At 34.9% G+C, this 15,179-nt stretch overlaps 3 protein-coding genes across 3 annotated transcripts; 2 read left to right on the top strand and 1 right to left on the bottom strand.

Annotated features, from left to right (window-relative positions):
* The first annotated feature begins 81 nt into the window (after positions 1–81).
* On the top strand, positions 82–6,342 carry LOC122004128. The gene is made up of 2 exons (XM_042559058.1): positions 82–149; positions 5,549–6,342. Exons 1-2 carry the CDS (start codon positions 82–84, stop codon positions 6,132–6,134), a joined length of 654 nt encoding a protein of 217 aa, XP_042414992.1. The 3' UTR covers positions 6,135–6,342.
* Positions 6,343–7,756: 1,414 nt separating this feature from the next.
* LOC122005221 lies at positions 7,757–10,615 on the bottom strand. Its single transcript, XM_042560176.1, has 2 exons — positions 10,326–10,615; positions 7,757–9,501 (listed from the first exon to the last, which is right to left on the bottom strand). Exon 2 carries the CDS (start codon positions 9,473–9,475, stop codon positions 7,985–7,987), a length of 1,491 nt encoding a protein of 496 aa, XP_042416110.1. The 5' UTR covers positions 9,476–9,501; positions 10,326–10,615; the 3' UTR covers positions 7,757–7,984.
* A 2,166-nt stretch (positions 10,616–12,781) lies between these two features.
* On the top strand, positions 12,782–14,726 carry LOC122005222 (protein transport protein Sec61 subunit beta-like). Its single transcript, XM_042560177.1, has 2 exons — positions 12,782–12,903; positions 14,351–14,726. The coding sequence occupies exon 2, from the start codon at positions 14,356–14,358 to the stop codon at positions 14,599–14,601; it is 246 nt and encodes an 81-aa protein (XP_042416111.1). The 5' UTR covers positions 12,782–12,903; positions 14,351–14,355; the 3' UTR covers positions 14,602–14,726.
* The last annotated feature ends 453 nt before the right edge of the window (positions 14,727–15,179 follow it).

Genomic DNA, 15,179 nt, shown 5'->3' with positions numbered 1-15,179 from the left:
TCGAATCGTCGTCATCAGAGTCAGAAATTGAAGCCTACATCGGACTAGCATTAATAGTGAGTTACTAAGAAGAAAGTATTGATGAAGGAGGAGCTACATTTGAAGAAAGCAACAGTGAAGAAGATGAATTCAGCTTCAGATCAGATTTGGTAAGTGAGGTATGCCTTTTACCTCTTGATCTATTATATTCTAGTATAAAATCAATATCTAAATCTTTATGTAAACTTAAAACTAAGAATATAAATGTGAAAAAGGAAAATATGAATTTAAAAATAATTTTAGCTAAAACATGTCTACTAGAAAAATTTGATAAAGTCAAAAATGAAAATGAAAAATTAAAAGAACAAATAGAATTATTGAAAAAGAATGATGCATGCTTAAATTTAAGTTCTTTTCAAAATTCAAATTTTAGAAATTACGGTAGGCTTAATTGGTATTTTAGATACCATAAGGGTTAAATTATAAAGGTATCATAAAAATTTATTCCTAAAAAATATCTTGTTAATCCGGTAGGTAAGAACCTATATTGGGATCTAAAATTATGTCTAGTTTAATTTTTTTAATTGATTTACTAGATTTGAATTACTTTATTTAGAAAAATATTTTTTGCAAAGATTACTTTCAGTATTTTTTTTCAAAATTTTTACAGTCACAAAACAACAAATTCTAAGTTAGAATAAATAATTTTGAAATTTTCTGACTGTTAAATTAATTTCTATAATTTATTTATCAAAATATTAATTTTTAATATTACAAATTCTTAAAAATTCAAATTTCAAAAATTTAATTTTTCTATCAATATATTTTTATTTTTTTACTTAAAATATTTATAAAATAATTTTCGAGCTCAAAATTTATTTTTAAATATTTTTTTTAAAAGAAATGTATCTCTCTATATAAAATAATTTATAACCAGTTATATTAATTTTGTTTATTCTTAAAATTTTATCACTATTCTAGATTACTATGTTTAACCGTTATTTATTCATGAAAATTTTATCACTATTCCATATTACTATTTTTAACCGTGATAAAAAATTTTAGAATTTCCAAATATTAAAAAAATTATTTTTTTTTTCAAAAACAAGTTTTTTAAATAGTAACAATTCAAATTTTCGACAAATAATTTTCATAATTTTTTTTTGTTAAGTCTTAGTCACTGCTTCCCTTAGTTTTTTTTTATAAATTTATTTTCAATGTTCAGCCTCATTTTTAATTTGATCAAAGGAGGAGATAAAAGATTAAGTTTAGAGGAGGTATAATTTTTTTTATTAACTATTTTAATTTGTATATTAAATGCTTTAATTTATATATTCATTACTTTACTATTTTTTAACTCTAAGTTAACTTGGGTTGATTCACATAAAAAAGAAAGAAATTGTAAGTATCTCATGTTAGTTTTGATATAATCAACCAAGTTAAGTTAGGTTTTGTGTATTTGAGTCTTACGTTTGAGTGTGTAGGGACTTAGTAACGCAAAAAGTCGAGCGGAAGACATAGTGAACGAAAAGGATGACAAGGGAATTAAGTCGATGGGCTCAATGTATCCGAGGGACGAGAAGCTGCGGAAGAGTATATTGGTGGAGCGAGAAGGACACGTGTGGCGCTTCCGAGGGATGAGAAGTTGGAGCGGAAGACTGCTCGAGAAGAAGGTCGGAGTTGGGTTTGGGTGTGCTCAACTCCGGAAGGCCAAATGATCACCCAACTGACCGGAGAAGAAGTCAGTGACCAAAGAAGGCGCCGGACGAGTCAGCACTGGCTGACTGGTCCGAGGGCCCAGAACGTTCGGACGCCCAGACGACCAGGGTGCTGAACAGGTGCCTCGTTGCAGTGGATCACTCTTTAGTTACACGTCAGCAACGGTCCGGGAGCCCGGACATGAAAAATTCTATCTTTCAGCCGTTGTGAAGCCGTTTCGTGAAAATAGACTTTGCCACGCTGGGAGCGCCTGGATCATCATCCAAGCGCCAGGAGTCCGCCATATCAGCAACGGATAGACTTGACCAGAGCACTATAAATAGAGCACTGATTTATCTAATTTTTAGACAACACTTACTGTACTCGAATTTTATATTCTATTCTTTACTCTCTGAGTTGTTAATGTCTTATGCGAGGCTTTTCTGCCTCCGACTTGTGTCGAAGAAGGAGTATCGTAAATGCGCTTTATTTATCTTGGATTAGTAACATCCCCGACTACAAACAAAGTAAATCTGGTTATCTCATATTCTTTTTATTGGTGCAATATCCCTAGGTCAAGGTTGACCTAGTTGACTAAGCTTGGGTTGGCTCAAGCTTGAGTCTTGATGTTTGAGTTTCGATGTTTGACAATACATGAAGATTGCAGGTGCAATCGTCCGATTGAGGAGATTGCTGATACAATTCCCCTCTGGTCAATGTTGACCAGTTAGATGTGAAGAAGAGTCAAGTAGGTCAAAGGGTTGACTGGATACTTGACTGAGAAAGTCCTAACTGGAAATTAGGCAGATGGAAAATCCTGGTGATTGAAACCAGGTGAAAGACCTAGTGAATGAAGCTAGACAGTTGGAAAATCCTAGTGGATGAAGTTAGGTGAAAGTCCCGGTGAGTGAAGTCGGGCAGTGAGAAAATCCTGGTGAGTGAAGCAGGTGAAAATCCTAGTGAGTGAAGTTAAGTGAAAGTCCTAGTGAGTGAAGCTAGGCAGATAGGAAGTCTTGGCAAAGGAAGTCAGGCACGTGGAAATCTAGGTGAGTCAAGGTTGACCGGACACCTGGTATTGAAAGTCCAAGTAGGTCAAAGGATTGACCGAATACTTGGCACGAGGAAATCTTGATGGATCAAGGGTGACCGGACATCTGGTGAAAATTCAGGTGGTCAAGGTTGACCGGACACTTAGTATTGAAAGTCCAAGTAGGTCAAAGGATTGACCGGATACTTGACACGAGGAAATCTAGATAGATCAAGGGTGACCGGACATCTGGTGGAAATCCAGGTGGTCAAGGTTGACCGGACACTTGGTATTGGAAAGTCCAAGTAGGTCAAAAGATTGACTGGATACTTGGCACGAGGAAATCCAGATGGGTCAAAGGTGACCGAACATCTGGTGGAAGTCCAAGTGGGTCATGGAGGTTCAGACACTTGGCACGAGGAGAAAAGTCCAAGTGGGTCAAAGGGATTGACCGGACACTTGGTGAAGGAGTCATAGCAGGTCAAGGTTGGTCAGATGCTAGACATGAGGTTCCAACAGATTACGGTTGATCGGATGTTGGGTTTGGGAACCTTGGACTTGATTTAGACAAGTCAAAGGAGGGTCACTCGATCAACCGATCGATTGAACCGTAGTCCAATCGATCGGTTGATCGATTGGATGTGTGCCGCGAAGAAGGTGTGGCCCAATCGATCGACCGATCGATTGGGGACTGGATTTCTTGTTTATAGACGCGAGAAAGGCTGGATCGATTGGTCGATCGATTCAGCCATTTCCAGAGAGCACAAAGGCGCTCTGAATGACTCTCAATCGATTGGGATCTGACCGTTGCGCAAGTTATAGTCATTGGCGAGCGATTTCTTCCACACGGCTTCCAGTTCCTCCACGCCATCTCCAACGATTACTCTAGGCTATCGACGTAAGTTCTTGAGGCTTTCTTGGAACAAAGTGTTGCTGCATTTCCAAGGTCAAGAGGTGTTCTACAACAAGAAGAAGAAGTTAAGGTTAGGATTTTTCAGAGTAAATCTTGTAAGATTTTACTTGTATTTGCTTCCCTTTCTTTCTTCTTGTATTGAGAGTGTTGTAAGGCTTCTCCGCCTTGATAGTTATCGTAAAGGAGTATTTTCATAGTGGAGAGTGCTTGTGTGTGTGGATCCTTAGATTAGTCACTTTTTTTTAGGTGGATACCGAGTAAATCTTTTATGTTAGGATTGTAAATTTGCTTCGAGTTCATTCTACTGTATATCATTATTAAAGAAGCAAGCTACGAGAAGCGCGACGAGCTATTTATTTTAAGTGAAAAGTTTTGAGAAAAATATTTTTATAATTTCAGATAATTCACCCTTTATTGCTAATCACACCGGATCAACAGATAAAATTCTGGATAGGTATAAATATTATTTTAAATTATCTCATATTTATGTTTAAAGATGATTTATGACGGAATAATCTCTCATAATTTATTATCCTTCTAGAATAGAATATGTGAACTTTTGTCACCGCAAAAAAAACATATAAAAATGATGCAAAATGTAGAACGTACCCTTTGATAAACCGTCACTTTGACAGCCGTTTAAAATGGCCACATCGACTTCACTTAGCAACTAAAACGTACCCTTTTCAACTAAAACGTTCCCTTTAATAATTAAAAATCATAGGTTCGCTATCTTAACGATCTATTGACTACTAGCTCCATAAATATAAAGAAAAGTAAATATAAGTATATAGATATTAATCACATGACGAGATAAAATCTATATCATAAGTTCTTAATAATTGGAATTATGGTTCTTATTTATAGTGACAATTATATATCCCATGATCAAGGATATTTAAGATTTTTTGCTTATATGAGTTTTTTCAATGCTTCTATGTTGGGATTAGTTACCAGTTCAAATTTGATAAAAATTTATGTTTTTTTGGGAACTAGTGGGAATGTGTTCTTATTTATTAATAGGATTTTGGTTCACACGACCGACTACAGCAAGTGCTTGTCAAAAAGCTTTTGTAACTAATCGTGTAGGGGATTTTGGTTTATTATTAGGAATCTTAGGTTTTTATTGGATAACTGGTAGTTTTGAATTTCGGGATTTGTTCGAAATAATATGTTCTCTTTAATAAAAAAAATAGATCCGCTATCTTAATGGTCTCCTAATATCAATCCTACGGATATAGAGGAAAGTAAATACAAATACATAAACGTTAGGTGTATGATGGGTAAACTTCAAATTATCAGTTCTTAAAAATCAAAAAAATCAACCTATAGTTATTATGCCAAAGATACTATACGTCCACCATCTACACTACATATAAAAAAAGATAAAACATTTTCTTTAATAAAGATAAATCTATTATCTTAAGAGTCTCTTAGTATTAATCCTACGTATATAAAAAAATGATAAATAAATATTTAGTCCGGATATAAAAAAATATAAATATGTATATATAAATGTTAAGTGTACGTTGGAATATATTCAAGATCTAGAAATTTAAATATGGAAGGATGATTTTTATAAAAAACAAATGATGATATCCTCTATCTCTATCGATAAAATCTCATAATACTAAAGATTTCATAGCATTCGTTGGAGTCATCCTGAAAAAATAAAGGATAATATCCTCTATCTCTATCGATAAAATCTCATAATACTACAGATTTCATAAAAGAGAATTTGCTGGAGCCACCCTGAATATATTTTAGATGATCCGTTCCTTTAACCTAAACATTACGCCGCAGGGTCATGTCATTCCAATAATATATCCCTTTCATATATGTATTGACAAAGAAGCAAAATAATTCTCGTTTACAGTTTATCCAACCCATTTAAATACCAAATAATAATGACATTACTGTGGGACCCAAAGCACCAGCGCCACTCATCATCCACCTTTCTTCTTCCTCTGTTCTCGGCCTATATATACTCACCCCACTCGCTTCTCCCTCTTCACCTCGTGCCCTGCTTCTTCCCTCCCTCCTCATCCTCCCTCACCACCGGAGCTGGCGATTCCGATCTCTCCGGAGGCGTCCGTGAAAGCCCTGTATGAGGCCATAAAGCGGCGTGACGCGGGGGCGTTGAACCAGCTGCTGGCCCCGGACCTCGAGTGGTGGTTCCACGGCCCTCCCAATCGCCAGCACCTGAAGCGCCTCCTCACCGGCGAGGATGAGGCCTTCGAGTTCTTGCCGCAGGAGGTGGCCGCCTTCGGCTCCATCGTGGTGGCGGAGGGAGGCGGTCCCGGCGCCGCCGTGTGGGTCCACGCGTGGACCGTGGGCCCAGACGGGGTGATCACCCAGGTGCGGGAGTACTTCAACACCTCCCTCACCGTCACTCGGGTCGAAGGCGACGCCCGCGGTTCCGACGACGAGTCGCCCGGGTTGACTCAGTGCTGCGTGCGGGTGTGGCAGAGCCAGCGATCCCCCAAGGCACTGCCCGGCCTCGTCCTTGCGATATAATTAATATATCATTATAAAATAATAAAATGCAAATAAATATGTTCCTTGAGTAATTGTTTGTGTTGTTGATTGTGTTTGAGGTTAAGGCGGTTGGAGGTAATTAATTAATTAGGAGTTAAATGGGATTTGGGAGTTGTGGGGGGGTTTTTAAGTTGTGTTGTTTTGTGTATGTGTTTAGTGTATGTGGAGTTAAATTAATTAATAAGAAATGGTGTCGGTACGGCTCTTTCTTATTTTTCATGGCACGTCGAGGTAAGCATTCTATTAAAATAAACTCGACTGAATCTAAGTGAAATTGAATTAATTAAATTTTTTTAGAAAAATCAAATAGATATGGAATCGATATAAAATTGATTAATTCATTAACCAATTGAATTATTCAAAATCGACAACTTCTTCATCAATAATCACCGACCAAGTTAGTCTTAGGATGCATGAGTCGACTAATCCTAACGAATTTTATCACAGTTTTAGAATTTTAAAATTGAAATCAAATCAAATAAATCAAAATAATCATTTTTTTTTAAAAATAAAATTTAAAATTAACTGAATTAAAATTTCTAATTAAATTGGTTCAGTAAATTATTTCGATTTAATTAAAATTTTACTGACTAATTAGTTTAGTGGAATGTGATGAATGTGTTGGTCATTTAATACATGAAAAACTATAATAAAATTACACAATTATATATATAAATATAGTACATGTATAATCGATTCTAATGAAGGCTTTAAAATATGTGTTTATGTGAGGTAGTCTAATTATATATATTGTTAGTAACAAAAAATAATTCTTGAATATCGCAAAAAAAATATAGATATATAAATCATGCTTGAATTCTTGAGAATTAATGGGAAACCATAACTTTCAATTGAATTTATCTTTATATACTTTTTTGTAAACATACACACACAAAAAAGTCGAAAAAAATATGATAGAGAAAGTTTCGTTCAAGGAGGAGAAATTACGCATATTGTGAAATAATTATGAAATAACACACACACATATATATTAATCATTGTTCTAGAATATTAATTAATTTCCCATACTGTTCTTACTTTTGATGATGCATGCGGGCATGTCACCCATCTTTTGGGATCACGTAAAGAACACCAGAGTACGGCATGATTCTCATCAGCTTTGAAATTATTGATTAAATTAAACTTAATTATTATTTGATTTATACGGCATTACAGGTAAGATGACGCCTACGGAGTCGTACCAAGCAAAAAAAAATATATTTTTTTATATATAATATGTTGAAAACAATCACTTTCATTTTCATTACCTAAAAAATTTAGGTAGTCTCGCAGTTAAAATAGTTTGAAGATAATTTAATTGGTGAGAGAACGGTATGAAAGGAAGGCTCCCAGAACTTTCGTTACAGAACTAATAAAGAGTTTGATTACATCTTTGTCCTTTATAATGCCAAAAATCTCTCTATCTCTCTTTCATAATAGTAACTAACTCTTAAGTGTTTCAGAATGTTTAACTATAGGTTTTGTTGATCATCTCTAAAACTATTTGTTCATTTGATTAATGCCAATATGTTTTTTTTAAAAAGAGAGTATTTTCAGGATTTTGTTAAGCTTTCTCTACTATATATACCACCAAAATCAAGTTACAAATTCTTGCAGGCCAATTTTCAAGTTCTGTGAAAGGTACATGAAGCATTTGCTCTAAGCAAATTAAAGTATCGCATTACAAAAGAATTTTTCTTAAAAGATCTGTCTCTCGAGATTCAAGAATTTAGAAAGAGTCATTCAAACTGATCAACCTTATAGATATCGGTCGATGATTGGAACATTTGTGATGCTTGTTCACTAGCAAAAAGTATGTCCTTTGCTAACTAGTCTTCATCTATTTGCATCAGGGCTGGAAGAGGTGGAACCATAACATGTTGAGTGGAAGATCTCAAGTATGATAAGTGACTTGGAGGATCAAGTGTGGCCGGACAAGAAGAGCTCCTAAGGAGAAGCTTCCCATTCGACGTAACCGTAAAACCTGATCCATCTTCCCTTGGCAGAGGCACCAAAACTCCGTCTTCAGTTTTCGCCTCCTTACAAAAGCTATCTTCTTCAATGTCATAAAAATTTCCAGTTCTCACCTCCTGAGCTAAAGAACAGGACCAACAGAAGAGCCACTGCAATGAATCTGTAACTGCTGGATAGCCACAGCAGAAGGGATTTGCAGGAAGTTTGAATCTTTTCCTCATCTGGGTCCTCCAAATGCCACCATAAACTAGCCCAAAAACACCAAGTAAGATGCCACTTACTCCGACGATGTACCTGATCGCATTGTTCTCGACATTGAGGGCAGAGACGCTGAAGACCATTAGAGGAGCCACAATTAGAAGTAAGAAGGTGACTATATGAACATACATATTACCGAGTCCAAGTCGCTCCATGTTCCATCCGAACACACAACATGTGCAAAAGAATGAGGCCAAACAAACTGTTCTATCATCCCAACAGTCGAAGAGCCCCCCGATCCACTCAGGATTGGTCACAACTACTCTTCTGTTGTTATAAATCACAAGCTCGGATTGAACTTCTTGTGTGACAGTAGCATCTTCAGGATCATCAGAATTTCTTCCTATCGGGCCGAAAACTGAGTAAACACCAGCAATTATTGGAGCTGCGATACCGATGCCTGTACACAGATTAACAGCCCAATCTGGCCTATCCTTCCTTGAATATCCCCAGTAAAGGCCACAGAGCACATATTGGGAAAAGATAGTTATGTGGAGGAGGATGACGACTAGCATTATGTGAGCCCTTTCGTGAGCTCTTCGAGATCCATCCTTGCAGTAGCCTGCCCGTAGTGCCACTCTGTCCGGTAACCTCCATCGGCACAAAAGCACCAAATGATGGAACAATCTGGGGTGCTGATATATGCACATGATTGTGAAAAGGGCATTGAGAATTTGATAGATGATCTCGGTCCATTTCTTTCTTTCGGTGCTACTTCGTATGACTTGATTTAGACTCCCAGTGATAACTAGAAACAGCATGAAGAGACCAGCTGCAACAAACATCAACCAGATAACAAGAGCAATGTTCTCCGGGTTCTTTATCCATTTCTTCAAGTATCTGATCAATGCTCTCCGGTCGATTTTTCGAACAAATGGAACGCGGAAACGACGACGGGTAAAGAACCAATCTGTGGATGGCTTAGCTCTCAGAAAATCTAGGAATCTTTTTTCTGAGTGATTTTGACCCGGTAGCTCCTGGTCGACTGTGGGTATGCAGATGGGAATGTAATCCATAAGCCTGGTTATCGAATCAGGCACATCCTCTCTCGTATCGGTTATGCACTCGCCATGCTCAGATGAACTCATCTAGAGCTTGTGTCTGATTTCTTCTTCTGAAATAGTGAGCAAAGAGCAAAAGTCACACCAATAACCACTTCTTCTTTTTTTTTTCATTTGCATGTACAATTGATAAAAAAAAAATTAATCAGCACAAGACTGGCATGAAGAAAGCAACCAAGAGATGGTAAAATCAGAATCATCTCTCTTTTCATACAGATAGGTGAAGTTTAAAATTAGTAAGAGTCCCTTAAGAGAGCCTTAAATGAGGAAGATGCAACAAAATGAAGAGGCCTTTTTTTTTTAATGCTAAATTCAATGTTTTGGCTATTTTAAGAACCCAAAAACCAAGAAAAACTGCAGTAATAACAAGGCAGAATTTCTTAACTTTCATCTACCAATAATTATCTCAAAGTTGTTTTTTTAATAAGATCAATTGAGCTCCTTTTGAGTGTTCTGCTAGTTTGTTTTTAATTCCTTAGGTGTTCCACACAAGTAGATACTGTTTTCAAGTCCTTTTTGCCTCAAATCTGTTTTCATGCCCTCTCCACTATATCTATCCTTGTTACCGGTTGTTCTTGCAATCTTGTTATTTTACTTGTACTCTGATAAACCCCAAAAAAAGAAGAAGAAGGAGAAGAGTTCCATTATCAAATTTGTTCTAAATAAAAAATTAGTGCATATCCAATGAAAACCTGTCAAATTCTGCAAGATTCAATTCCTATTTCTTTCAACTAAACCACATCTTCAACCTTCAAAGCAAAAAATAATGTTTTTTTTTTTTTTTGCAAACATCACACGCTCAAACCAAACGCAAAGAGAATTAAGAAAAACCAGAAACTACGGCCCCCAGAATCATGGAATAGAAGAGTAGGCTCACCTGAAATCTCTTGTTGGGGGCTGAAGGGGATCAAAGATTCATCTTCTCAAAGAAAGAACAGGAAAAAAAAAACATCCTTGAGCAAAAGGGGGATCATTCACAAACCCCCATCATTCTCTGCAAGAAGAGGAGAGAAAAAAAAAAACACGCAGACACATCAATTTCCACGAAACACTTGAGGTGGAGAACCTAATGCGCAGTTGCCGATGAGGAAGAGCAAGACCTATCAGCCATGGCAATTTATGCTAAACTTTTTTCCCTTTGCTGCCACCATGATGGTTGTCTCAATTAATTACTGCAAGGTTTTAAGAGGTTGGCAGGAATTTCTGCAGTCAGTTAAAGCGTGTGGGGCTGAAGCTGTAAAAGTAGCTTGATTAATCGGAAACACCGTACAGGAACGAAAACAAAATTATCATTACCTGGCAAATGCCGTATCTAATGGGTCGAGTCTCCAAATCCAACATCCATGGCGGATTCTTCTAAATTACTTTAATATACGACGGCTTGGATTCTCGTAGCAAAAATGGAAACTTCCAAAACTGCTGGAACGAGTAGATACGGTCGTTTGATCTATTTAAATGGGCATGCCTATGCTATTTGATCTAGATCTTTCAAACGAAGCATGCTGAATTATATATGCTCCAATATTACTCTAATTTAATGCGTAATTATACAGTAGGATTGGAGGTCGTTGCAGCCACCTTGAATTGAATGCAATGTGAGGACAGAGTAGGTGTTCATTTAATTGCAGATTTAAAACATTATTCAACTATGCTTTTTCTTTTTAAGTAGATCAAAATTATTATATGTTTTTTAATGTGAATACATTTTTTAAAAGTTATTTCAGTAATAATAATATAATGTCTATAATATTTAGTTATTTTTTAAATTAATTTATTTAAGAACTTGAGGGTATATAATTTATGTTCTTATATAAATCTATTATGATAATCCCTTCATCTTTCTCCGTTCCTATCAACTAAATAAATTGAGGAAAATTACATGTTCCTGTACCTACCGCGATATGCAATTAGTTTAATTTTAATATTCATTTTTTAAAAAAATAAAAAAAACATTATCGGTATGACTTTAGATATCATTTCAAAAAAATATTTTGCCATATTAATGTGTAAAATTATATTATGTTTTCAAATTTTTGAGTATAAAATATTTCATTGGATATATAATTTCCTCGTGTAAATAGATATTATGATAAGATAAAATATTTTTTATAATTTATTTATTTATTTATATTTTATTATGGGATACTGGTGTTTATCATTTGACATGAGCGATACCATCCATTCTTCCAATGAATATATATATATATATATATATATATATATATATATGAATAAAGACAAGTAACGGAGCTCCCAACATTTATTGGGTGGCCAGAACAAGGACGTACAACCACTGAAGAATTGTGAATGCTGTTGACATTTAGGGTTGACTTTGGGCCTGTCCATGTAAAGTTCGGCGATGCCCGATTGGTATATCCCATCGAGAAAGTGAATGGATAGGAAAGAAAAATAGAGAAAAATGATAAATTATTGAATCACGTGAATGTAATCAAAGCCGTTGTAAAAAGATCACATTCATATTTAAAAGTTTTTATTATTTCAATATAACATCTGAAATAATATTTAAATACATAAATACAATCAAGATAATTAAATGAAAGTATAATATTAGATTATATCATTATGAGTTCTCTAGATTTATAAATTTATTTTGACTAAAATCGTTAATGAACTTAGAGAATTCGGAATGATATGAAATCATGTCCTATGTTTTTATCTAGTTCTATTAATTATTATATCATTTTTATATGTCATATTAAGAATACAATTTTTTAAAAATATATCTGAAAAAAATCTGATTTATGTTTAAAAAATTATTAAAGAGAACTAAACAAATAACTTGGTTCCGTATCATTCTGAATTTTCTTAAATCAAAATTAATTGATGAACCAAAAGAGTTCAAAATAATATATAATAAGTCTTATGTATTTATTTAATTCTTTTAATTATATTAATATCCTCAAATATCATTTTCATATATCCTATTAGAGTAATAATTTTTTTTAATATGAATCAGATTTTTTAATCGATTATTATAATATAACAATCTATTCAAATATTACTATAATGATGAATCGTATCTTAATCGATTGCTATATGATAATAATTGAATCGAAAGGGTAAAAATAACATGGGATATGTTATTTTCTAATTTTAAAGCTTATCTATCTATGTGATAGATATATTTGACAATTTTGCCTGTATGCTTCAGTAATTTGTTGAAAAAGGAAAAAGAAATGAATAAAAGGATTAAAGAAAGCTTTTCCAATTTATATTTGAGGGGGAAAAAAATGAGAGGAAGAGTTTCGCTTTGGAGAGAATAAACCAGGAATACATTTTGGGCCTTGGGCCTGCAGATGGACATTAGGGCCAATAAAGGCTCATTTGAATAAGAGACGTCCAATCGAAACGTTTAGAGCACAACGAAGACGGTCCTTCCCCTTCGTCATCGGCGATAGCTCCTCGGAAACCCTAGATTCTGTCCGTCACAGAAGGTATGATTTTGATTCGCATGCGTCCCTTATAGAATTTTTTTTATTATCCCTTCCTTGGTTCGGTTCCTCCTAGATTGGTGGATGCTTTTTGCACCGGATATTTCGACCTGAGATTTCTCTAGAGTTATGTGAGAAGATATATATTTAACTCACCTCGTAAAAGTTCGATTTGCATGATCTGTTGGTATTAAGTTGTGGATCTCGATCTTTGAAGACAATTTCTAGCTTTTGGATGAAGGAACAGTTCCATTCTGCTTCCTTTTCTATTTCCTTGAATTCTTTCTTGTTTATGATCGTGGTTGTTAAATAATGTCAAATGATTGTGCAACGTAGATCTGTTTACTACTAGTGCCGTTTCAATTCTGAAAAGATCCTGCAGCTTCATATGCTTTTCGATGATGCTTTATTGCTTGATCTGCTCTTCCATTAGTAGAAACCATTAGGAGCTGGTAATTTCATAGTCATGGGAATTTTGCGGTCAACTGAACGGCTGATGAATACATTCTTGGATATTGTGTATTTAATTACCTGGAAATTCTTGAAAGCTAGCTTTACTGGCTTTTTAATGACGATTATTGCACCCTTCCTGTCCTAATTGTCATGCCGCATTAGTTATTGCTCGAGCATGTAAGATCCGGTACTCACTAGCATGTATAATACAGTTTGTGGATCTAGCAAAATTCATATGAGACACGCTTTCTAGGATTTTCTCATCTTTATTTACTTTTTCATTCGTGAATTGTGATTGAGGCATTTTAGGCTAAAATTGGGATCTTATCTTTCTTTTCTCGCAAGTGCTTCCTTATTACAAGAACTTTTGTGATTTCAGTAATGTATAAATAAAGTAAATGGTTTGTACGAGCTTCTAAATGCCACTGCTCCTATTCCTGCGCCCCGGTTTTCAAGTTGAGTATCATGCATGGTTCACTTTGATGAAGTTTCAAATTGTAAATCAAATAATCAATCGTGGGGTTTAGTTTAAAAATAATAAAATAATTTTAAGATTCCTGTCTTGAATAATTGTTTACTTTCTAAACTATGAAAGGTATTGTAATCACTATTTAATAGCATAATGCGTTAAATGGGTCATACTTTTCATGGTTCATGAGCAAATAAAATATAGTTTCCTCTATCTCACTTTGATTAAAAAAAAGGTCATAAGTACTGTTTGTTTCATTTCATATCTATGCTATTGAGAATTTTGAGTTCTAATTTCTGTGACTTTTCCTATTTTATCCCATAACCTAAATATTTATCTTTCATAATGATGGTTGAATTTTATTTTCGATGGATTTAGTTTAATTAATAGGTTGTGTTTAATTTTAACGGTTGAATTTGGATTTTGATAGAATTTATTTCTTTTTTTCATTCACAAGATATGATTGTGTTCTATCAATTTGGCATACTTCATTCGAATTGGGATTAATAAATATTGATTATACAACAGTCAAAATGGTGGCTAATGCTGGAGGTCCACCCAGAGGAAGTGCAGCAGCAGCTGCGAGTTTGCGGAGGCGGAGAACAGCTGGCGGCGGTGGTGCAGCTGCCGGAGGAGGTGCCAGTACGATGCTCCAGTTCTACACTGATGATGCTGCTGGTGCCAGGATGTCTCCCAACACTGTTCTCTTTATGAGCATTGGATTTATTGCAGTTGTTGCTCTCCTACATGTCGTCGGTAAACTCTATGTTCGTCATTAGTTCTTCGGCAATGCATCAATAACGGATCTGATCTCATGTTTACCCGCTTTTTTTTGCTCAATGTATTGGATTTGACAATGTTTATGTTTTGGTGGTAAAGAAACCATGGTTTGTTTATCTTTTAATTATATAGTTCTGTTTCATTTCTAATATGTAAGCTGATCTTAAGGTCAAATTCTGAAGCACATGTAAGATTAAAGCGTGACAAAATTTTAACCACAATAAGTTCAGAAGAAACTTAAATATATTAATTTTTGCTTCAGAAATTGTACCATAAGCTCGGGTTTAAATAAGCATGTAGATTCAATTTTTTAATTTTTAGATTGTGGATGCATGCTTAAATAAACATGTTTAATTTGGTGAAATACCAAACTTATATTGGGCACAAGATTGGGCCTGAATGATCCCATACATCAATTCTTCTAGATTATTAAGATAATTCAGACGACTAAAATAAGAATTTGTCTAACATTATCTACTTTTGTGCGACTGCAAAGTCTGCAATGGTACGAAGACGACTGCGAGTAAACGAGACACTCATATGTAGGGTACATTGATAAGCTTGTTCTTGTTTGTTT

This window comes from Zingiber officinale, chromosome 7B (genome assembly GCF_018446385.1).
Source record: "Zingiber officinale cultivar Zhangliang chromosome 7B, Zo_v1.1, whole genome shotgun sequence".
Taxonomy (NCBI): Eukaryota; Viridiplantae; Streptophyta; class Magnoliopsida; order Zingiberales; family Zingiberaceae; genus Zingiber; species Zingiber officinale.
The sequence above is the reverse complement of the archived record's forward strand: the minus strand, read 5'-3'. Positions and strand labels throughout refer to the sequence as shown.